General features: G+C 32.9%; 1 protein-coding gene across 1 annotated transcript in view; it reads right to left on the bottom strand.

Moving 5' to 3' along the window:
* Positions 1–25,378, bottom strand: part of MYCBP2 (MYC binding protein 2, E3 ubiquitin protein ligase) — a 271,487-nt gene that overhangs the window by 59,157 nt on the left and 186,952 nt on the right. The window contains exons 53-56 of the mRNA XM_012000660.1: positions 21,640–21,864; positions 20,658–20,790; positions 16,998–17,120; positions 13,918–14,073 (exon numbers count right to left, since the gene is read on the bottom strand). Of these exons, the coding sequence (XP_011856050.1) occupies positions 13,918–14,073; positions 16,998–17,120; positions 20,658–20,790; positions 21,640–21,864 (637 nt within the window). The remainder of the gene's footprint in view (positions 1–13,917; positions 14,074–16,997; positions 17,121–20,657; positions 20,791–21,639; positions 21,865–25,378) is intronic.

Genomic DNA, 25,378 nt, shown 5'->3' with positions numbered 1-25,378 from the left:
GCAGGCCCAGCTACACCATAATTTTTGTAAATGCGCTCACGAGAAGCAAGGTTGCAAGATGGAGATTCTACAGTGGAAAACATTGGCAAAGAAGCAGCACAGATTCAATGGAAAAAAAATTTAGCAGAGAACACAAGCAAAAACAAAGCATTTCAAATGGTATGCAAGTATCAACAGTTATTTTAAATAGTTTATATTCTGCTAAATTTTTCAACAAGCTTACATTTCTCTAAAACTGAAAACAAAGGTTGAATTAATTTAGATTAATATGTGTTAATGTCCAAATCTGTTAACTTAAAACTTAGTAAGGCTCATATCTCTGACAAATCAAAATTGAACATTTCATTTTAGACTTGCGTTTCTTTTGTTTGGTTTTCTTTAATTTGGTGCTCATTTAAATAAAGATTTACAAGTTTTTTTTTTTAATAGAGGAAGATAAAGAAATGTTACTTATATTACTTATGGCTTAACCTATTGTCACCTGGTTTCCTGAATGAACCGATTACTATAATTTTCCGGTATGTATCTCAGAATGGACTCAGGGTGACACTGTGTTTGGCTACTTTTCGGGGTCCATCTTCAGTGAAAACGTTAGTACTAACCCCAGTATTTAGTGTTTGTTTTGTAGATCCTACTTCTGATACCAAATCTTGTTTACATAACATGTCACAACACAAACAAAGCAAAGAAAATTTATAAGTCACTGAAAAATGTTAGGAATGTCAATGATTTACTATGCAGGAAATGAAGTACTTAATTTACCTTTTTTCTGAAGAATTAACAGAACCGTTAAAGTGTAGTCGTTTGAAAGCAGTAAGCTAAAAAACATATCTATCTGAATCTAAAACAACTCACAGTATTTAAAATTTTTAACTCATGGCAATTAAAACAAAATTAATCGGTTGTACTGAAATAAATTCAGGTAATAAGGAGATAGCTGTCTTAGTATTATTGAAATAAACTAGACACAACACACACTTTGCTTAAAATACAGTAAGTGCTGTTTTCGACTGATATCATTATTATGGTCAAGATTAATGATGAATGACCCATAAATTAAGAAGTCACTCATTGTAAAGTATTGAGTATGTATTACGTGTTAGATACTATTCTATGCATTGCAGACACAGTGGTGAACAGGATCAAAGTCCCTGCTCTCAGAGAGTCCATATTTAGGAGAAAGGAGAGAGGGAATGAACAAATAAGTATACATCATATCAGGTGCTGAGAAACTTGGGAGTCATATGCCTACAGATGTGTCATTCTTCATGACTGCAGAATACCACTTTGGGAGTGATGCCTAGAAGAGGCCAAAGCCCTAGGACATTTCTAGATGATGAAATAGATGAGGATGTAGAAAGGAGACTAGAAATCAGCAGTCAGGAAGGCAGGAAACATCCAGCAGGCAAATGAATGTGTTTCTAGGAAGAAAGACCAACTCTATCAAACACTGCTGCCAGATTAAGTAAAATGACATCTTAGAATCGACAACTGAATTTGGCAACACAAAAGTCCCAGACTGACTACAGCAATTTCCGAGGATAGGGACTAAAGCTGGAATGCAGTGAGCTCAAAAGACAATAGGAGGAGTAGATAGCAACATACATGGCATAAAACCATCTTAATCTAAGTTTTAAAAAGTTACATTTTTAATATTTTTGCACATCCTTCATTTTGAACAAATCTATAAACCTCAAAAGATGTCAGGTGCTGCAAAAGGAGCTCTTACGCTATTTAAGTGTCATATAGTAAGGAGTTTGCAGCTATTGTTAAAATATCAGTTAGGAGAGTGATACAATTCTTCAAGACACCAACTAGGACGGTGGCAGCCTCTGAATGGAAGAGTTAATTCAGGGAGAATTCAACCTGCCAATGTAGGAAGGAATACAATCTTCTGGCCTGGCTGCTAAAAATCTGTGAAGACTCCATATAGCAGGAAGACACAGCAACAGGAAATCAGAATACCATCTTATTTGGAAGCACACATAAACAGAAATGTGAAAAACTACGAGGAAACTTGTAAGATAAGATGTTAGAGGTTTAAGGACAAACTCCTGGAAAACAGTTTGAAGGCAAAATGGCCTTCAAGTCTTTTCAATGTATTACAAAGGCTAGAGAGACTGGATTCCTAGATATGAATCAGAGCGAAAAAAAAAAAAGAAATATTTTAAAAAATGAAAGTCTAAAAAAGGTTCAGTGACTAAAGAAATTAAGCTGTTGCTGGAAACAACACATGTTCTACACGTTAAATTTTTATAAAATCTGCTCAAGTTTAAACATATTTTTATAAAGTTACAGTTAATTTTTATAAAGATTTATACTTTTTAATTTAAAAAGGGAAGCAAGCTATAAGAGATATATTGATATCTATACCCAAAAGAAAAAAAGTTGATAGGTGTTTTAAAAATCATTTGACAGAAATAATAATGTTTTAAAAAAATCTTGTTAATACAGGTAAGACAACCAATTATTATATTCATCTCCACAAAATTTTGATTCTTTTTTGGGTATCACAAAGTTAAAGAGGATAATATTAAAAACAATTTTAAAGAGTCAGGATTTTGTTTCCAGTGCTCCTGTGAAGTTCATGCTGTTTGTTTCCTGTAGTTTGTCCTTATAAACAACATGGTTCTTCATGGGTCATTTTGCTTTCTTTGTTTTGGATCCCAAGTATTAAATTCCCTGAGTCATATCATTTCCTAGTCATAGAAACGTTGAGTTCATTGTAAATTGTACTTTTCAAGTCTTTTTAAAGTACTCATGATAATAAAACTGTGTAACTTTTCTTTCTAATAAGGAACGCATTCTCATTTCAGTTTAACAGAGACAAACGGTGGTTTTGCTGTATCAGGATCCTGACCTTATCGTTGGAACCATAAACTGGAAGAATCAAGGCATCAGCTGTCAACTAACTCCTTACTATATGGCACTTAAATAGCGTAAGAGCTCCTTTTGCAGCACCTGACATCTTTTGAGGTTTACAGATTTGTTCAAAATGAAGGATGTGCAAAAATATTAACATCAACTGTCATCACCTGGTGGCAATACACAAATCTGGAGGTTTTGGGATTTTAAAAGTAGCATATATTATTTTTGAGTGTTGAGTCAACAACTAAGTGATGACTGGAAATGTTAAATTTCACGAGTAAAAATCAGTAATACATTTTTAAAAAGGGTAAGTTTTAGCATTAAATTCAGTTTGGTGTTTAATTTGTTGATTTCTTACTATGTTCTATAATCAAGTTGTGACATTCAATAATAATTTGCTAAATTATTGGCAGGCAATGTTGAAAGAATTGAAAACAGGCTATTCAGAAAGACAATACAATTGGAATACATTATATTCAGGAGGCTAGGTGTCTAATTACAATGCATATATCACTGCCACCAATACTCAGAGCAGGTGAGAAAATACAGATAAAAAAGTTTACTTTCAAAGACATTCCACTGGGATGCTACAAACAACCAAAGGCAAGAAGAATCTTTGGCATGTAATTGTGCTTCTCATGTTGTTTAGTTCTCAATCTTGAGGAGAGAGTGGAGCAGTCCGAAATATTATAGTCTTAGCAAAACTACCAGATACAATCTTTTCTTTCTCTTTAAGTTCCTTTTTTTTCTTTCCAACTTTTATTTTTAGTTCAAGGGGGACATGTGTAGGTTTGTTACATGGGTAAATTCTGTGTCATGGGGGTTTGGTGTAAACATAATTTTGTCACCCAGGTAATCAAGCATTACCTCACAGGTAGTTTTTCAATCCTCATCCTCCTCCCACCTTAGATGTAATCTTAACCAAGATATTGGAAAGAGCTTGAGGAAGTTTTATAAATAAGTCTTATGACAATGTTCAAATAGCACTGTATTCTGTTCATGCTATACATACCTACATTTACGTATTTATATATATTTATTTAGATATAAGAAAATCTAATTCTACCGATCTGTCACAAACAGTAAGATTTTGCCACATTTATGGTAGAACGATGGGAACAGTGTTGCTGACTTTCCTCACTCAACTTAAATCCCAGTCATTGTGCATTTCTTTTTTTCTCTGAATAGAACTTCAGATACTTTTGACAGCAATAGGCTCCTACAAAACAGTAAATAGGTCTAACTTTATAGTTGAGGATATTTGGGAAATTAACTTTTAAATTATTTATTTAAAACATATTTAGAAACCAGTTTATTGGTCCTTGTAGAGACTACGTATAATTCATGCCTTCCACTTGGCCAAAAGATATGATTAATCAAACAATATGCAGATTTAAAAACAGGCATAATTAAGTGTGATTATTATTCCCACTTCTATTAGTGCTTTACAGGATTTTTTAGAAAGTGACAGGACTAGGCACAGTGGCTCAAGTCTGTAATCCTAGCACTTTGGTAGGCCAAGGCAATCAAATTGCTTGAGTTCAGGAGTTTGAGACCAGCTTAGGCAACATGGTGAAACTCCGTCTCCACAAAAAAATACAAAAATTAGGCAGGTGTGGGGACACTCGCCTCCAGTCCTAGCTACTCCGGAGGCTGAGGTGGGAGGATCACTCCAGCCTGGGAGGCAGAAGTTGCGGTTAGCCTAGATCGCGCCACTGCACTCCAGCCTGGGTGACAGAGTGAAATTGTCTCAAAAAAATAAATAAATAAATAAAATAAGATAAATAAATAAAATTTAAAAAAAAAATGACAGTGATGATTAGTAGATACTCTTAGCTATGGCAGCCATTCTTGACTGACAGCTTTAGACGCAGTATCACTGCATAATCAATACATCCAATATTCTTCTTTGTAGTAAACTTATCAGGAGGAATATAGAATTATGTGAATGGTAAAGGAGCTTAGGACATGGAACAGAAACTAAGATCCATTTACATAAATGTTGGCATGCTAAAAGAATTAGGCTAAAGATTTATTTATATAAATGTTAGTATTTATGTAAGACTTATTTACATAAATGTTAGTACACTAAAAGAATTATACTAATAGAAAGAAAAAACAACATTTTAAACTTAAGGATAAAATAGAAACAAGCTTTTTACTAGACTATGACATTAATCCATATGATCTGAATGTGGAAAGAAGAGGGGATACATAAAGTGGATCACCCATAAAATGTACTGTTTCTCTAAATGACATCTACACATAATTGGACTTGAAGAAAACATACTCATAGTATATTATTGAATATGTACTAAATCTCCAGTAAATATAGTTAAGGAAAATAACACTTAGGGAAAGCGTATCATTTCAGGGTTTGTGATAGCTGAGACAAAAATTCTGAGCATCATTTGATGGGTATATATCTTAGGCCTTAGAAAGAATAACTTCAAAATATAAGAAGAGACAGGTATTGCTTCCCAAACATTAACTTGAGACACAAGAAGGCTGGATATGCTTTTAAAAGTAAAAATCTTACTTTCCACACATTGCTTATTAGTTGCAAGGGAAAAATATTAATTATACATCAGAGAAATCAGATATTTTGATAAAGTGATTAGCATTAACCATAACCCTTTCCTGCCTCCAGAAGTGACATCCTGAGAAAGAGGCAATGCTTATGTAGCATAAAGACAGCTAAAACCTAAACCAAAAACAGAAGTGCTTTTAGGATAAGATACTTTTTTCTCTTTTTTTTTGAGATGGAGTCTCGCTGTTGCCCAGGCTAAAGTGCAGTGGTGTAATCTCGGCTCACTGCAAGCTCTACCTCCCGGGTTCACACCATTCTCCTGCCTCAGCCTCCCGAGCAGCTGGGACTACAGGCGCCCGCCACCATGCCCGGCTAATTTCTTGTATTTTTAGTAGAGACGGGGTTTCACCGTGTTAGCCAGGATGGTCTCAATCTCCTGACCTCGTGATCCACCTGCCTCAGACTCCCAAAGTGCTGGGATTACATGTGTTAGCCACTGCGCCCAGCCAGGATAAGATACTTTTAAAGTACTGTTTGGAGAAAGGAGAAAACAGGTGCCAGCAACTCACTGCCTCAAAATGGGAATACATGTTAATTACGGAAAGTAGGGGAGCTGTTCCATTGTTTCGTTTATTCTTATGTGGCAGGTGGAGGAGGGTTTCCTTGTTTCTCTAACACAATGGTCTCCACACTTTTTGGGACCAGGGACTGGTTTCTTGGAAGATATTTTTTTCCATGATCAATGGGGGGCTGGGGGATAGTCTCAGGATGAAACTGTTCCACCTCAGATCATCAGGCATTAGAGTCTCATGAGGAGCTCTCAACCTAGATCCCTTGCATGCACAGTTCATACTAGGATCTGCACTCTTATGAGAATCTAATGCCGCTGCTGATCTGACAGGAAGTAGAGCTCAGGCAGTAATGCTCTCCTCCTGCTGTGCAGTTCGGTTCCTAACAGGCCATGGACCAGTATTGGTCTGCGGCTTGGGGGGTTGGAGATCCCTGCTCTAACAAAAACTGAGAAATACAGACAATCAGAACGGCCTTGTGATACTGTTAATTACCGGCCTGGCAAAAGTTTATCAGGGATGTTGCGAGGTATTTAAAATATAAAATAGCAAGGTTGGACTAAATGACCTCGTCTTTCTCACTTCTTGCAGTCTATGTAAGATAACTGAGATGCAGGTGGAAAAAACCACTGGAGTGAGTTAGCAGACTCTCATGTTCAAGTCCTAGATTAGCCAGCTATGACTTTGGGCAAGTCAGCAAGAATTCTCTCATCTCAAAATGAGAGCTGGATAACCTCTTAGGCCCCTAGAACACTTGAAATTATGCCATCATAAGACATACTGGTTGCTGATGATGCACATTTCTTAAACTTAGGAGGAAAGAAAATCTGATGATAAGGACGAGAAGTCTGATTATAAGAAATGAACATTTTGTTTTGTTCAGCTTAAGTAGTGAAATATACTACAGTACAGACGTTTGAGAGAATAACAAAGTGGGAGATGTAGCAGACCTAATCCTTTCTAATTTGAGTGCAAAATCATGAGAATGCTTTAATAATATTTTTAACAAAATGTATGTAATATATGAATAATTTTACATTTTCCACTTGTCAGTCAACAATGCCATTTTTAACTATGAGAATGCTAAATATGTTTCTCAATTTCAAGTTATAGCCAATTGGAGCTAAGTCACCCAACTGAACTCATTTTTTCTTAAAAGATGGTTTTATTCTTTATTCTTGATACTAGGTAAGATATTGTCTTTCAAAACAGAGCATAAAAGTGGATGTCATTTGAGACTGGCTCCTAACTTTAATCAGCATGTCACTTCTTTTATTTTTTTTAAAGAGGCAGGGTCTAGCTCTGTTCACTCAGGCTGGATTCTAGCTCACTGCAGCCTCAAACTCCTGGACTCAAGGAATCCTCCTGCCTCAGCCTCCCAAGTAGCCTGGAATACAGGTGTAGCCCTCAATGCTTGGCTTTTTTTTTTTTTTTTTAAGTAGAGACAGGGTCTTGCTTTGTTGTCCAGGCTGGTCCTAAGCATTTTACTGTGTAAATATTTCTTCTACATTCTCCCTGCAATTAACCTTAGCTTTAACCCTACTCAGCTCTTCTCTGGACTCTGCTTCTAACATTCTCCCTTTCTCCAGGACCTTTTTCATAATATTTTCAGTTATCTGTCACAAATGTAAAACTGATCATATCACTTTTTATTTAAAATTCTGCACAACAACTTCCTCCACGTGCTCTCTCCGTTTATTCACTACACGTAAAGTCTAAAATAAGTATGGCTTACAAGACCCTTCATGATCCAGCCCCATCCTCTCTAATCTAAGACACTGTCACTAGGTCACTTAAAGCTGCACATGCCTGAAGTTTCTCAAATGAACAATGTTCTTGGATGGGGACCAAAGTTGATTCCCATGAATGGTGCCTGGCACGTGATAAATATTTGACATATGTTAGCTTTTACTATCTCATATCTTCTCTTTCCTCAATCAATGCAGTCTCTCCATGGTAACTCTGAGTAGATAACTGCCTCCTATTTTACTTAGAAAAAACAGCTCCCAATAATATACATTCTTCTTTCTTGCTTGTTATGATGGTAACTATTTATGATCCTACTTAGCCAACCTTTCCACTTTGCACTGGACTGTATCCCCTCTTCTTGATTTTATACACATACAGAGACAAGGTCTCACTCTGTTGCTCAGGCTAGCGTGTGGTGGCATGCAATTATGGCTGACTGCAGCCTCGAACTCCTGAGCTTGAGTGATTTGCCTGCCTCAGCCTCCCACTTAGCTGGGATTACAGGTGTGCATCGCTATGCCCAGCTGATTTTTAAAAAAATTTTTATAGAAACGAGGGCTTGCTACGTTGTCTTCGCTGGTCTCAAACTCCTGGCCTCAAGCCATCCTCCTACCTTGGCCTCCCTAAATGCTGGAAATATAGGTGTGAGCCACTATACCTGGTCTGCATCCCCTCTCCCATTAAAGAATATTGTGCCAGTAATTCTCCTCACCCTCTTGCATTATTAATATTTCTTTCAACTGAATTACTCTCATTAGAAAAGAACCTTGATAAACTTTTTATTTTTCCCATTAACAAACAAAACGGAACAAAAACCTCTTCAGATCTTCTATCTTCTCTCCTCGTATCTTCTCTTTAGATCAAATCTTGACACACTTCTCTATACTCATTGTCTCCAATTTCTCTTTCCCCCTTTTCTGCTGAGCCTATTCTAATCAAACTTTGGAGTTTCATTACTCCAAACTGGCCCTCTGCATGAACAGTGCTTAGTACACGGCATGGCACGTAGGTGGACTCAATAAATACTTTGTGATTCATTGGATCTCTGTAATGTAGCTCATTTTATCCTTCTAGTTGGAATGCTCCATTAACCTCCTTCCTCATCTTCACTCCTCCTTGTCTGATAAATTCTCACAAGTCCTTCAACACTCTGAGGAGGACCTGCCTCTTTTTAGAATGTTTCTCTAATCTCTCCTAGCTGAGCCAGACACTTTCTCTCCTATGTTTCCATTGCATCCTGTGACTACTGCTCTTGTTGCACTTAAAACATGCCATCATTTTTTCTTTAACTATGTTATCTCTTACAACATTCTAGAAGCCTTCAAGATCAGCGATCATGGTTTTTTTTTTTTTTTTTTTACCTTGCTCATCACCATTATCTAGCACAGAGTAGATACTTAATAAAAGCAGATGAATAAATGGAAGAATGAGTAAGTCATCTAAAGAAAGATGGTAATGAAGGGTGAAATAAACACAGTAGCCAAAAAAGAGGTAGGGGAAGAGGGAGAGATAAAAGGTCAAATCAAGCCAGGAGAAAGCAAACAAATGACTGGGACAAAATGTCTTTTAGAAACATCAGCATTCTTTGCAGTTTGAATTCCTACGATGAAGTAAAGTGTGGATGAATAAATCACTGGTGAAGCAGCAAAACAAAATACCTGGGTCAAGGCTTTTATGTCACTGAGAAGATGGCTCAGCTCAGTAAATGAATAAAATGATTAGTATTTGTAGGGATGCTGGAGATGTTAGACCCAAAACTAAAATAAATATGTTGGTTGTTGTGACAGATGTTATAGGGTGAAGTGGAAAAGTTTTATTAAACTTCGATATTTGAACCAATGCTGACTAATTTTCTAAAACAGGGATTAAATCCCACAGGTCCTCCTTCCTAAATCAAGTGCTTCATCCACATACCTTCAAAGCAGGCAAACAACAAACTGACAAATACAGTGCTGAGATTATAATCCAGGGTAGAAATGACCCAGTCTAAGCCTTACAAACAAACCTGGCTTTTATGCTAACATTCACACTAACATCTGAATGTAGTCTAAATACATTAAGAATTAATCTTAAAACAAGTAATCAAATTATATTGCAAAAATAGACCCAAAAGGAGCTAGGAAACCTCATTTGTCCCTTTCTATATCCCTTCCTGCAGCTCATTCCACACTGAGAATAGACTGCTCTCTTTTAGAGAGGGACTTTTTCTATACTTTCCTCAAAGCATGAGAGGTATTAAGTATTTGCATCAAAAGGCAATAATAACAACAAAAGATAACATTTATTGGGAATCTCGTTTTATAATGAGCTAACAAAAATTCAGACCTGTCAAATAACTTAGCGAGCTAGTAAGTAGCCAGAGGGGAAATCTGAGCTGAAAGTCTTCCCAGGACTATGTTTCTACAAGCTAAGTAAACATAGTACTTCAGTGTGTTTGTATTCTCAAATGTAAATAAATAGTCATGCAGATATCCAAATGGATTTTGGGCTCACATTTAACATTTTTTTTGTCCCACATAAGAATGTGACTTACGAGTATAATAGAAAAACTCCTGTTGCAAGCTAATTTAGATCTATCATATCTGTGCTTGAAAGTACTATGTATTTTGACATACATTGTATATTTCATGTTTAAAATTGCTGGGAGATGTCTATTATGTACCCACCAAAATTAAAACATTAAAAAATAAAAAAAATTATAAAAAAGTATCTGGGAGAAAAGTAAATTGTCTTCAGTTTTATTTGCCATTTTTCTACCACAAATAAATAAATAAAAGTTGAAAAACTATTCACCCTCTGGAGCAGTAGGTAGAAAGTGATAAAATGCTATGTTTAAATGAAGCCATTTGCAATATAGTTTCTCAGTTGGAGAATCTTGCTTAGAATTCAATCAGTATAAACCCGCAATTATCATACATCATACTGTCACAGTATAGTTGGCTTCAATTACTAAGTGAAAGAAATAAATTCTCTTCTTTGAAGATGTTCTCTGAGGAAACACTGGAATATCATAATAGAAAAACACAAGATCTTAAATTGATGAAATGCTAATCTTAAGTACCTATAGTCAATAAACACTCCTTGAATGCCTGTGATGTGTAAGACACTGACAGAAGCTATAGGACATAAAATGAAGCTTTCAAGAGAAATGGGGATAATGAAAATAAGGAATGTAATATTCTTAAAGAAAGCAGCCACAGATACCATTCTCCATTTTGGTCCACTACAATTTTATTGCCAAATTGCTTACCAATTCTAAAAACTATATAACAAGTTTTAACATTAAAAAATAAATTACAGAACAGTAAAGAAAAATCCCATATACACACTTTTCTTTTTCATGTCTCTGTGTGTACACACATAAGGGAAATTTGTTAACTTTTACTTCTGTAACATTCTACTTCACTAGAATAACACTTGAAATAATTTCTATGTATGTAAAATCAAATAATTTTGCTAATTTAAAAATTACCAAATACTCTATTTTACAGAATAAAATGTTGCCTGATTCTAAAGAAAAGGTATCAAATTAACTTAATGTGCCAGATTACTTTTAAATTTCCAAAGATAGGTGAAAAAACTATGATTCAGAAAAAAACTCCAAAGAATTACAGATAATAATGCTCATAGAAATGCTAGATGAAGTTAAACCATGCATCAGTTGATGTGTTTCTTTGTAGAATTTTTCTAGTTAACCAGGATCTTGAGTTATGACATTTAGGAAATCTTCTTTTCCATTCAAACTACTGTTACATTAAAAAAAAATCAAACTATAAAAAGAAAAATAATCAAATCTGAGCAAAGCTAATACTCTAGATGCCAGACCTAGTTTAAATATAAATTTAAAATATATATACATTAGAACAGATTTTGCAATATTTACTGAGGTAAGGCTGAATTTTTAAAACAGCCTTTGTAGTCAACAGAACTGACCTCAAGTTCTGGCTCTACCATTTTATTATGTATGTTTCTGGGGCAAATCATTTATCCTCCCTAAGCCTCTGTTTCTGTCTCTGTAAAACAGAGATAAGAGACAGTATCTCAAATAAGGCTGTATTGAAGTGCTTAAGTACAGTGTTTAGTACACAGTGGTGACTATCAGTATAAACAAAATTCAGTAAATACGGTCTTCTACATAATGATTTATTTAGTATCACAAGGGTACAAGACAAAAATGATTCTCATTTTACTAAATAGCATAGGGAAGTTCACTATGAATAAACCATCTTCTAAAGTATAGGTGATATGCTAGTGGGATACATGGCAGTGAGGTTCAGGAAAGAATATCGTGCTTGGGGAGTCTTAACAGATGTTGGCACTCTGCCACATTTACCTTTCCTAATATGATGTAAAAAATACAATTCTGAACTATTTAAAAAAATTAAAACTATTTTCAGATTCCATACTTTTTTTTGTTATGCTAAAGATTAAGACTTCCATTTTCTGGAATTTGCAAGTCAAAATTTAGTGACATCCTGTTGCGAATAAGAAGTTTAAAACAAGACCTGAGTAATTTCCATTGTTGGACTATAGGCAAGTAATGATTCAGAAAATTGCTAATTGAAACATAGTTAAGTCATGATTTCAAATTTGCTCCAAGACAGTGGTAAATAAAGTGCTGGTACTGATAACACGTATGTATAAAATTGTATTGACACAATGTCACCTAGAAACTGTTGTTCCCGGGAAGACACAAATCAACTTTTATTACTGTTTATTGTTTTGAAATATTTTATTAATTTGGTAAAATAAAAATAGTAATTATGCTTGTTTTTGTAAAGACTTGCAATGATTCTTTAGATAGAACAAAAAGGTTCTCCTTGCTCCTTAGTTCTTTTGTCTGCTACTGCTATGACATAGGCAATTTTTCGTTTAAAACTGAATTTGAATATGAATGAATTTAAATTTTCTAGTATAAATTTTCTACCTGAATGATCCTGATGTTTTTCCTTTACGTTTTTCCCCTTGTCCTTACCTTTAAAACTTTTTGAAGCTTAAGTAGTACATGTAAATGTAAAAAGTCTGATGCAACACAAAATTAATAAACTAACTCTTCACTTCTTTTTCATTCTTCTGAAATAATATTTATCATAGAAGGAAAAAACTATTTCACACACGTGACACTATTTTGTTTATTTGAAATTCTTCTCTTAACATTCAAATTAATATTATACATGAATGAAGATGATAAGCTAGAAATTGATAGTACTTATATTTCCAAACTAATTAGTTTCATTAATTAAACTTTCCTGATGGATAGTGGAAACCCAGAAAAGTTTATACTCTTGTATACCCTTTACCTAAAGTGAATAAAGTAATGAATAACATCATTTGCTAGCTACATACTGTCCTAGTTCTTAATAAAAACTAAACCAGCTAGCACTCTTTTACATGACCCTAGTAACAGTTATTAAAGTATTTTTGTTTAAAAAATAACTTAGACCTAAGTGTGAATGTCCTTTACCAAAGCAAAGAGGTTGTGCAATTGAATCTGAACAATGGTATATAAGCTGAGACTTTCACAAACTAACTGATTCAATTAATGAGAACTGAATGCCAAGAAGAGCACACTGTTGTCACACTGAATAGAGCTTTGAAAAGTTTACGTGGAAGGTTCAGGAGGTCAAGAAAAAAGAACACTCAGTTAAGTATAATTTTTTTTGGGTATCTTTTCCAAACCAATGTGAATTACTATCATGGATGAAGGACTAGAGCAATCCTAAAAGGCAGAACTAGAATCAAATGATCAATTTAACATATAAGGAACAACAAAAAAATAAAAATAAAGACAGGAAACAACAATTTGAGAAAACCGGGAAACCTAAATTGTCATACATTTCATAGATACCAAATTCACTCAGAAAAAACAAACAAACCTGCCCAAACAAGTACAGTCTTTCTTCTACCCACTGATAGAGTGAAATAGCTTTATCCTTTTGGGACATCCTAAAGTAACAAAAATCCACTGAAAGTTGTCCCTATATGTGATGCTTACCATAGTCATGCATATGAACTTTAAATGTCTTAGCTGCAGAATGTCTTAGCTCAGAATAGCTTAAATATTTCAAAAATGTGGGAGGGGATAACATCCTAATTTAAAAAAACCAGTCAGGTGAGTTGATAACTAATTAGTAACTGATAAATAACTCAGAACAAAGCTTCAGAAATGCTTGATGAGGCAGGTAAGGCTGACAGACTTACTCTGAAGCTGAGGCTGCTGGAAGGAAAGGGGCTGTCCGAACACAAATGGGCTGTGTACTAGGGAAGAGGGAGGTTTTGCAGCTTGATCAAAGATGGAAGGAGCTGGGAGATTGGGTCGTGACTGAATGGAATTCAATATGGCACTCAGTTGGTCACCTGCAGTGGGTAAAACAGTCAAAACTGCAACTCGTTATTCATTAACATCCAAAATGGCAAAGTAAATGGTGCTTTATGACATTCAGATAGAGTTGAACACTAAATAAAACCATGCCAATTCAGAAATGAGTGAAAATTGGTGACTATTAATCATCCTCAAATTAGGGACCAAATTTTGCATGCTATTTTTTTTTTTAATGGAAGCACCCCACCAAATCTTATATAGAAGCCCATCTATAAAAACAAATCCATTTACATTCATATATAACATCTCTCATTATGTATGGGAGAATGAAGACTCTATGAAGAATCAGTGATAAATTGCTTCAATATTGAACATACATAAATGAATATCTAAGTAAATGATGCCTTCTTCATAATTCCCAACAATGACTAATACCACCCTGCCTCATCGGCAGTATATTTCATGCAGAAAATAAGCAATTAGCAGTTTTTCTTTTAAAAAGCAGAATTAATGGGGCGAAGTATGTTATTAACAGAGCAATGTGTTTACATTATAGTTATAAATTAATATTTTCTTTTTTAAGTTGTTACTGCCAAAGAAATTCTACTTTAAAAGCATGAAATATTTTGCTTAGAGGAATAATTTAAAAATCTGTAAGTCCTATAAGACAAAAAGGATTATGAGCTACCTAATTTGAATAGAATCTAAAATATCAATTCTAACATTTTTCCTTGAACCAAAAGGTTTCACAAAATTTTTTTTAAGATAATGAAATAATCTGATGGATAATTTCTTATTTGTGAGAATATGTACATTAAATAGTTTAAATGATGCTCGAGGTGGGGAGAGGGAACTATATCCAGACTAGGTGATGCAGAAACTGTAAAATACTAACCTTCTAGTCATATTTCCTAAATATAATAAAGTTTCATATGCAAAAATTTCAACTGAAGTACCTACAAGGGATAGATTTATGTGGAAAGAACTGTGTACACGAGCCACATATTTTTCTTTTGCAATAATAAATAAATGCTGTAGATTATATGAAAAAAAATTAGCGGTCATGAGTAATTTTCTAAAATACTGTTTTAAGGAAAAAAAAAAAGCTTTTACAAAAAACAGTTCTTTGATTTTGGACAGTATTAAGAGTTAAAATGGGAACTACTGTAACAGATAATAAAGTCAGATATATTTCATCAAATTTAAATTTATTATTTCTTTGCTCCATCTAAATATTTTAAAAGCTTGTTAATAAGAGCAGACTTAATATTTTTTTAAAAAAACAGGATCCCGTTCTGTTGCCCAGGATGGAGCATGTAGCTATTCACAGGCACGACTATAGCAGACTACATCCTTAAACTCCTGGCCTCAAGTGATTCTGCTGCCTCAGCCTCCCAAGTAGCTGGGACTATAGGCATGTGCCACTATGCCTGGCATGAGGCATGCTATTTTTTGAACGATATTCACAAAAATCACATGTTTAAAAAGTAATACTTTATTATTTCTACATAATAACAAATTTTCTCGGCAATGTTTGTGTCTCTTAAACATTTACATTTATTTTAATAAATTATAAAGACTGATTTACACAATGACAGACATTTTAAAGACTGAAAGCATACAACTTGTGTTAAACAAGGCTTTAAAACATTACTATATAGACATATAGTAGCAGTAAGCAAATGCTGAGATTTTAAGAGTTGACAAAGGTAAAGAGAAAGGGACATAAAGAAACCACCACCAAGCATTTACACTATGTAAGTACAAAGATCTGGCTTAAATTAATGGAAATCAGGTACCCGAAGTAAGTGAGCAGATAATACCCAATCCTATGGGATAGGCTAATCCAAGGGAGTAAAAAAAAATCTTGTGGCTAGGTTTCCTTCATAAAAATACTCTGTGGAAAGTAACGAAGCTATTCAATAGACGTAGTTTTATTTTAAACAGAATATTCCTTATACATTGATGTAATTCTGTATTTTGTTCACCGTTTTATTTTTTCACTTGTTCTGCAAGTCAGGTATAATGACACTGTATTTGTCCCTTGGAATCAAGTCCTGTGAATTAATTTAAATAAAATTAAAATAAAATGATTTCCACATAGGCTATCTGCTCCCTTTTACCCATGACCCAGCTGTATGTTACCTGTGGACACTAGGGCTGATTTTGAAGGAGTCTAGATCAGGTACATAGGAAAGAACAAGAGTGTGTGAATTCACATAAAAATGCAATTTCTGATGAACCTCCAGCATAAATTGTTTAAAAATTAACTATTGTTTGGACAGTCCATGATGCTGGTCTCTTCCATTAATGCAGCCAAAACAGCTATATATATTTTATATTCATATGACTTTGGATTTTTTAATTTTTACAACTTTCTGGTTTTATTACAGATACTAAAACCAAACATATCATTTCACATAATTCTAAATTAAGATTACTGGGTTAGAAATTCAAAACCACATAAATTTTATAAAGCTCATGTGTAATATTACTTAAAATATTATTTTAAGTAATAGTCTGATTATTTAAGTAATAGTCTGATTTTAAATGGATCATTTGAGAAAGTTCTTTGTTGCTCATTAACCTTACCATCCTAATAAGTGGATGATAAAAATAACATTTTACTAGATTTAGTGAAATAGAATCTTTAGGATATGAAATAAAAATGAGTGTTTTTTAAATAGAAAAAAAATAAGCAAGCACAGTCAGAAATTTAAGCCAAAACTGGTAAAACCAAAACGAAAACCAAACAAACCAAAAAAAAAACAAACAAACAAACAAAAAAAAACAATACTATGAAAAGAAGACCTTTGTAAACATTTTGTATTAGCTTTCCAGAAACAAATTTTAATTTAATAAAGATTTCTGGGTGAACACAAATAAAAAGTGTATACAAGAGAAGGTAATAAAAAATATTGAAGTTAGGTAAGTAAAATACTTAGTTTTAAACACCTACCTTTGTTATTTCCGAGTCCATAATCAAATCCTTGGGCACTGCAACTTGCCCCTTTATTAAAAGCTTGCACTGAGAAAGGGCTTGGAGGAGGAGTTTGAGAATTCTGATCCAGAAGAACTTGTTCTACAATAAAAGCCACAGCTGTAACATTAGTTTCTTATATGCTATTCCCTATTCATACAACAAAGAGAGAAAATTGCAAAAGATTTTATGATGGTTAGATTTTAAAATAAGCTCATGTCTAGATTTGATAAATTAAAATACCAGCCAGGTCATTTTAACATTAACAAAGCACCTGACAAATCTTTATTTTTATTTATCAAATACACAGTGAAATTTAGAAATGAGATATGCTCTTATGAAGCCAATTTACTTTTATTGTGATAGGATATATTATTGAATGCATACTAATACTTCTGGACCAGGAACTCTTTGTATTTGTAACAAATTTATGCAAGAGAATTTTGTAAAACAAAAATGAATAACCTATACACCAGAAATAAAAGTATTTTGTATATTAGTATTAGAATAGAGAAAAAAACTAAGTATCTAGTACCAAAAGGAATTTTCATTTGTTAACTGTTCTAAGTCATGAATGTGAAAATTATAGAAAACTTAACTTTTAACTTATTTTTATTACATAAAGATATTTTTCCCAAATAGAAGGATAATAATAAACAACGTTACATAATCAAAGTCTATAAATGTATCAGAATTCTTATTTCAAGCAGAAAATGGCAAATGTTTTATCCATTTACAAATGGCAAGACGCGACCTATAAAATATGCAAACTAAATTAATCCCCTATGAACAATCAAGTGACTCCAAGATTCTGTCTGATATAAAACAATACCTTAGCTAAACATCCATATTAATGCCAGCCAAAAAAGGCAAAATAAAGCCTGTCAAGTAAAATCGGGGGGAAAAGGTATTAATTCCATTAAAATAACCTTATGAAAAATGAAATATCTTCAGTATATTTTTAAATATCTTATTTTAAAATATCTTTAGATATCTTAAATATATTTTTTGAAAGTCAATATTCCTTTAAACAGAACAGGGAACTACAGACAGGGTGTGGTAGAGTGTTTCCTTCCTACCTGTAAATTGCAATTCTGCTGTACCAGTGGTACTGTATAATCTATCCCTTTACCAGCATTTGTAGACTTTATTTAAAAAGTCAATCCTAGCACTTCCCTTATTAGGCAATACTCTTCAGCATGCACTATTTCAGCAGTGGAATGTTTCTTCAAAAAACACCCACGAACAGTAAACTGAACGGAAAAGATAGTAGTGCTTCCCCTCTAGACTAAGAATGGTCTAGCATCCAGAGTGAAGTCTGTTTCTACCACAGCAGTAACTTTACCTACTACAGATTTCAAAGACCAATAGAGAATTTTTACAAAGAGGAAAGCTTTTGTTTTACTCACACGACTTCATATAAATTACCATAGTGCCAAATCTTTGTATTTCCATATTAAATATTATCACCACTGAACAGACTATTTGGGCAGTACATCAACTAATATTAGTGATTTAAAGGCACTAACTTCATATCATTTCTTTCCTTGTCGCTCTAGATTTTATATTTAAATATTAAGATTTACATGATCACCAAATATTTATATTTTTATCTGTATCTATATATCAAGAGTAAAAGATGATTAACTGATTACAGAGAAAAATTTAAACTTCTCTTAAATGATACTCTAATTTAAGAGGCATTTTATCTTGGAAGAAGCTTCTATCTTCTAAGTTTATAAGAATAAAATTTCCCAGGTTAAAACTTGATCCTTAGTATGGAAGGCATTTTGCATTTTAACAATAATACCTAACTTACCATCCATTAGCTTTATCTGTTACTTGCTCATTTAGTCTTCATATCAAATTTATGTGGTTATGACTTATAAAATCCTTTTATAAATGGGAAAACTGAGGCACAGAGATATTAGGTTAACTTGGTCAAGGTCACATGAGTAAAAATTGTATAGCTGGGATCAGTACCGTGGCAGTCCTGCTTCAGAATCCACTCTTAGATATTTTGTTGTACTACCAGTTAAAAAATTATTAAGCATTAAGCTAGAAAAGTCCTTTGGAAGTCGCCTAAGCTGTTCTCATATTTAAATTATCTTAAATAAAATTGATTTCACCTTAGGTATTTTCATTTATATCTGAATATTCCTATATAAAGAAAAATGTTTAAAAATTTATGAATATGTAGTAAATATACAAAAATATATAATAAGCATGTAGTAACTGAAAAAGTCATTTAGTACATGTCAATTTACATCAAGCGGAACCCTTATCTTTTTCAAATGAATAGTTCTACTGTCTCAGGACATTATTTTATGACCACATCATCTCACACTAAAAAAAGTTTATCTGGGAAAAACAAGGGGAGGAGGTAGGTTCTCAAGTTGTGCTCAATGTGTACAGCATGGTGTAATGCGTGCAGCATTTAAAACATGAATGAAGATTCTGGCTGAAGTCTTACATCTGCTATGTCACCAGCTGTACAACAGTAGACACATCATTTTAAATTCTATGAGCTTGAATTTCCTTACTTATAAATTGAAGATTATATCACCTACCTCAAAGGTGTGTTGTGGGGGGAAAAAGGGAGATATCTCCAAAGGTACTCCATCATTACTGCAAATTTCAAACCTTTTTTGAATCCATATTTATGGTCACATTGGGCCTCTTGGAATAATAAGTATTATAAATTTATTATCTTTTGAATAAAGATGCATGTTCTCTTATTCATCTAACCTCATCCTATAAATTTTGGGATTTGGCAGACAAGTCCATGTTTGCTTACATACTTATTTTGATGTGCTATTATTTTTATAATTCAAGTTATATTACAAAACTTCATGAGCATCTAGTATGTGTCAAACTGTTTCAGAACTAAGAATGCAAAGACAAAAACCATGTGCCTGTCCACAAGGGACTCATAACTGGGTATGAAGAAATAAACATGAACTTCACTGTGATAGAATCGAATTTTTTTCTAGTGGTGAGCACTACTCTTTAGGAACACAAGAAGTTCTTGGCTCTGTTGTGATCAGTTAAAGCTTCACACAAGAGATAATGTGGTCTCAACTTTGAAGAACAAATTTTTGCCACCAAGATATCAAAGAGAGGGGAACAAAAAGGAATATATTTTATTAAGTGAGATCAATGTTGAAAAAGGTAAAATAAAATTTAAAGTTGAAAATCTAACAACAGGAAATTCTAAAGACACTATGCATTTATTCAATGTTCTTTCCCTAAGACAAAATGCAATCAAATGAAATTGCCTGGGAGAAGTACTGAGATTGGTAGTTTGAATACTGAATTTTCATTTTATTATAGAAGGGATAAAATGTTAAGTCCTGGACTGGTACAGAAGAAAGAGGTATACAACTTTATATTAATGAAATAAAAAGCCTGTTTTATATGTTTCCAATTTTCTTTTAATTTTCTTATTTACTGTGCATTAAGTACTCACGTATTTTACAAACCAATTTTAACAGTTGCAAGATTTTTTAATTTTTAGTTTTGCTTTTACTTAAAAAAAAACACAAAAAAAACTCTTTAAAACAAAAGCAATACAATAAGCATAAAACTTCTGTATCTGAAAGCTTAATTGGAATAAATCACAAATTTAAGCCAACTTGCCATCTTCATGTCGGAGGTACTGGTTTCCGCCTCTGTCTCTAGCTAAGGACCATGCCTCTCCTTCATCACTCTCACAGAACTCTACCATGCTGTTCTGATCCAGTTGCACCCATGTCCCTTCAGAATTGGTTACCTGGTACATAACAAAAAGCATGATTGATTGGCTTGATTCTTTTAGGGAACTCAGTATGAAAACCAGTAAAAAGCTCACATGTCTGAATAGTGTAATCATTCCAATACATTTCTACCAAGAAATTAGTTTCTGAAATTAAGGCCACAGCCTGAGGTAAGACAGAAGTCAATAAAAAGTTCTGTAAAATACTGCTTATTTATGAATTTGGTTAAAATAATAACTTTCAAAGCACAAAGATAATCCCTAAATAATTTTAAGTGTTACCCAAAAACACATGGCTCATTTTCTTTTTTCTGCACCTAAAATGTCCTAACACAGCCGATTTGCTATTATTTAGGTTGAGAGTATCCACAGTGTAACTTGAAAATGACCCCTACTGAGAAATAGCATGACACACTACATCTTCAAGCTTATCAGCTGAGGCAAATGCCACAGTAGCCTAAAGAGTAATTTTATTTGCTCAGGACTTCAGTGAGACCTATGAATGGGAACAAAGAAGTGAAACCTTTTGCATATGATCACATCTCCATACCGATCACATAGAATATTTTAAGTGCTGATAATCCATGATGGTATAGTACATTTGTAATAATGAAAAAATATATGCAAATACCAAACATTTATATATACAATACAAATCATTTGTTAATATATTGTTTTCACAAGGATAATTATGCAAATCATTAGACAGAAGCACAGAAAAATTATGTATTTGCAATACAAGTAAAGATAAAATACATTAACATTGAAAAACCAGTGGCAGAAATGGCAACCTTTAGAAGAGATGCTTTGGTTGTATTATATTAAAAATGAGTATCTTAGAAGTCATGAAGCTACAAGAATCCATACCTCTCCCACTGCTTTGACTTTGTTTCCCAGAACTAACATTCCAATTGGGATACCTCTAAGGTTAGGGCAGCTTCTGATGTTGTGACCTGAAGGTCCCGTCTTCACTACCTTGTACATGCCTGGCCCTCCTCGCAAGAATGGCATATCTTGTTCTTGCATTGTTGCTTCCTGTGGGCAGCAGGAGTTTATGTCTTTGAAAAAGTCATCAGTATTAGTTTTAGATTCCTGAAAATTTGAATAGGAAAGAAAAATAAACAAAATACAATCTATTATCACTTTCAAAGCCTTCCTATTAACAGCTTTTATAGCAAGTCTACAGTACTGTCAGTATATAAAAAAAACCCACATAACTAAAGATAACTGAAGAATTAGTCATTGGTACTAAAGAATCTGTTTTTCAACAATAAATGCTATTTAAAATAAAGTTGAAGTCAAGAAAATGTAGCAGGAAACCAATCGACCTCTGGCTTCTGCCCAACACAATTTGAGAAATACAATCATTCTTGATTTGACTTTTATCTTTAATGCAATGTTTAAATTTAACAGTAGGAAAAATAAAAATACTATACTATGTGAACCACAAGGGAATAACTTTGAATCATTATTACCGCATTATTGTATATTGTTATGGGTTAAAAAAAAAAAAAGTCTAAATATTCACTTCTTCCCATGTTGAAATACTTATTTATAAATAGAGAAAACAGGTATGAAGAATCTGAAAACTGATCCATAAGCAGAGATGATGAAAAATATGCATTAAAATATAGCTATATCTTGGTATTTGTTCATTATGAATGAAATAATGATGCTTACAAAATTTTAACAATGTATACTTTCTAATGTTGTAGAAATAAAAATGTCTTGCTAGATTTGTTAAGCCATTACTATGCAGTGATACATTAATGCTAGTAACAGAAAAGACTATATTTTTAGTAGAAAGGAGAAATTGAACATGGATTTAAGTAAATATAACATAAATTTATATTACTGAAAAGAGTCACTTCTAAAATGAAAGAAAAGAACCTACCCTAAATTTGCTGTTAAATTGCAATGCTGTGATAAAATTGTTTCCTATGTGAATGGAATAAAGAGAAATAATAACCTTTCCATATTTTCTCTTTTTCCGAACTAAATGCAAATAAAGGGTCCACACTGGGTGTTCTCATTGCCATCACTACTCCTTTAAAAGAGATTTAAAACTGCATTTTTAAATACAGTAATATGAACTCTAGAATTTATTTCATATTCAGATAGAGTACTAGATAACCATAAAGAGACACACATGCAAACATTAGGTTAAAACTGATATTTAATAATGTTATAAATAGAATAAAAATTTAAAAACATTATACAAGACAAAATTGTATTAAATAGTTCTATCCCTACCAGTAGCCTCATATGAAGAGACATGTATACATGTTCATATAGACAGTAACACAGAATATTAAAAACAAGATCCTCAGGTTTAAAAATATGTGGATTCAAGAATTCTGTATACCTGCTACTTTGTTATTTCCACACATGACTGGTCAGGGAAAACGTTAAAGTCACCATTAACTTTCAAATATTTTGTGAATCTCACTGTAGTGATGAATAACCAATTTTTACTTATACAAATATGTACTAAGAACAATTAATTTACATTTACTATAATTATAGTTTATTTACCAATATTCTTTTGTTACATATTGGAAATTTAATGGAAATGAGAATTTTAAACACTCAAAAAGCTTAGATTTACAACCAAAAATAAATGTAAAATACATATTTTATATACTCATCATATATATTTGTAAGAATTTATATATGTGCAAACCTATATGAATACACAGAAAGCGCTCAAGATAAAAATTGAGAGTAGCACAGGTCTAAACTTTACATAATACTTGCTATTACACTCACAAGATTTTCTGTAAACATTTTAAAATGTCTATTTGTAAATGGTCAATAAATAAATACATCATGCCATTTCACAGTTGGAAGAGGCAAGTTTTAATCCTACTCACAAATGATTCTTAAAAATTACATGGTGACATAAAAAAGCAAATATCCACAGATTCAGCAAAAAACCCCAATTTCATTGGTATTTAATAATATTCCTAGTGCATTTAATTAATTATAACAATAATTCTAACTTTTGATCATTCAGGGTAACACTGGGAGTTAAGCCTTGGTAAAACTAATTATAATTGCAAACTAGTCACTGAAAGGCAATTATGAAAACTTGTTAAAAATTTAAAACAATATTTTATTGTAAAGGTAATAAAACTATATTAATAAGTATAAAACAAAGTTTATCCAATTCTTGTGCTAAACAGTATAAAAAATGGACAGACATAAAGTCATAGAACTGTGCCTATCACACTCAAGCAATAGTAAAATAAATGTTTTATTCAATACTGAAATGTAAGACCCAGGTACCAGCATATTAAATTCGTGGAAATATTATTATCTTCTCCCTCCATTCCCATCCCATTCTCAGATGAACATTCAAAGAGGGAATGTGAAAGAGTTGGCAGCAGAAAAAATAAAAGAGCCATAAGGCCAGGACACTGCCACCTAAATAAGTTAGTTGTGAAAACACTAATCTTAGATATAATCATTGGAAAAGTCAGTCATAAACTAAATATAGCAAATTTGAAGTCATGTGGAAGTATCACTTAAACTAATAATACATTCTTTTTGGCAGGAGCAAGGAGAAAACTCAATTGCAGCACTTCACATAGATCGTTTTTTGGTTAAAAGGTTTTATTAATCTTAAGCAAAGGTTTCAAAGACACAAAACTTGTTATACATGCTGAAATACCTGAATAAAACATGATTGTTCCTTACAGTTAACTCACCTGGGGGAAAAAAGCTTTGGAAGTCCATGAAAATACGTCCAAATCCCTGACTCCTTGGCTAGCATTAAAGATATTCTGAGCAACAAAGTTTAAGAAAGAAAAATATCAACAAAGAAAGGGAACAGGATATCATCTGCAGAAGATGCGTGCACAGTAACAACATTTTTCTGTACTCTAGCACCAACACAGAATTATTATTTTACTAAAGAGAAACTGAAGCCATCTGAGTAAACAACACACTGAAGAAATTCTGTCTGATAAGTTTTTGTCAGAAGCTCTCCGTGGATATAGTGTGTCATGCCATTTACTAAAATTAAGAGCCAGACGTTGTTATAAAGCTTAAGATACTCAATTCAAGACAGAAACCTTAAAATTCTTTAAATGAGGACATATTTGTTCTAATACAAGCCAGATTTGTTTTATGACAGAAACCAGGCTGCTGTTTTATAATAAAAATGGAAATGATGTAGATTGTATAGAAAATGCAATTATTATTATGAATAATAATGGCATGTAGTTTATGTGAACTTATCACTTTTTGAAGTACAAAAATAAAAAAGTAAAAAATAAAACAAAAAGTCTCAGTCATTTTTTTTCAACTTTCCTTCCCTCTATAAGTAGGAAAAAAATCATTTGGAAATATTTCTGAATGCTACTAACAAATTTGATAAGAAAAACATAAATAATACAATCAATTTTTTATCAGAAGATAAAAATTTAATCAATTTTATCAAAAGACAGGCCTACTTTTCTCCATCTCAAAGTTTAGGAAATGCAGAGCATTTAGGATCTCTAAGTCAAAGTCTAAAAATGTTTTGTTAAGGAACAATCAATTCACAGAAACACCCCAGAAAAATCAACATTTTCACAAAATGTTTTACTGATAATTTAAATGA

The sequence above is a fragment of the Mandrillus leucophaeus genome, unplaced genomic scaffold (assembly GCF_000951045.1).
Source record: "Mandrillus leucophaeus isolate KB7577 unplaced genomic scaffold, Mleu.le_1.0 Scaffold638, whole genome shotgun sequence".
NCBI classification, from domain to species: domain Eukaryota; kingdom Metazoa; phylum Chordata; class Mammalia; order Primates; family Cercopithecidae; genus Mandrillus; species Mandrillus leucophaeus.
The sequence above is the reverse complement of the archived record's forward strand: the minus strand, read 5'-3'. Positions and strand labels throughout refer to the sequence as shown.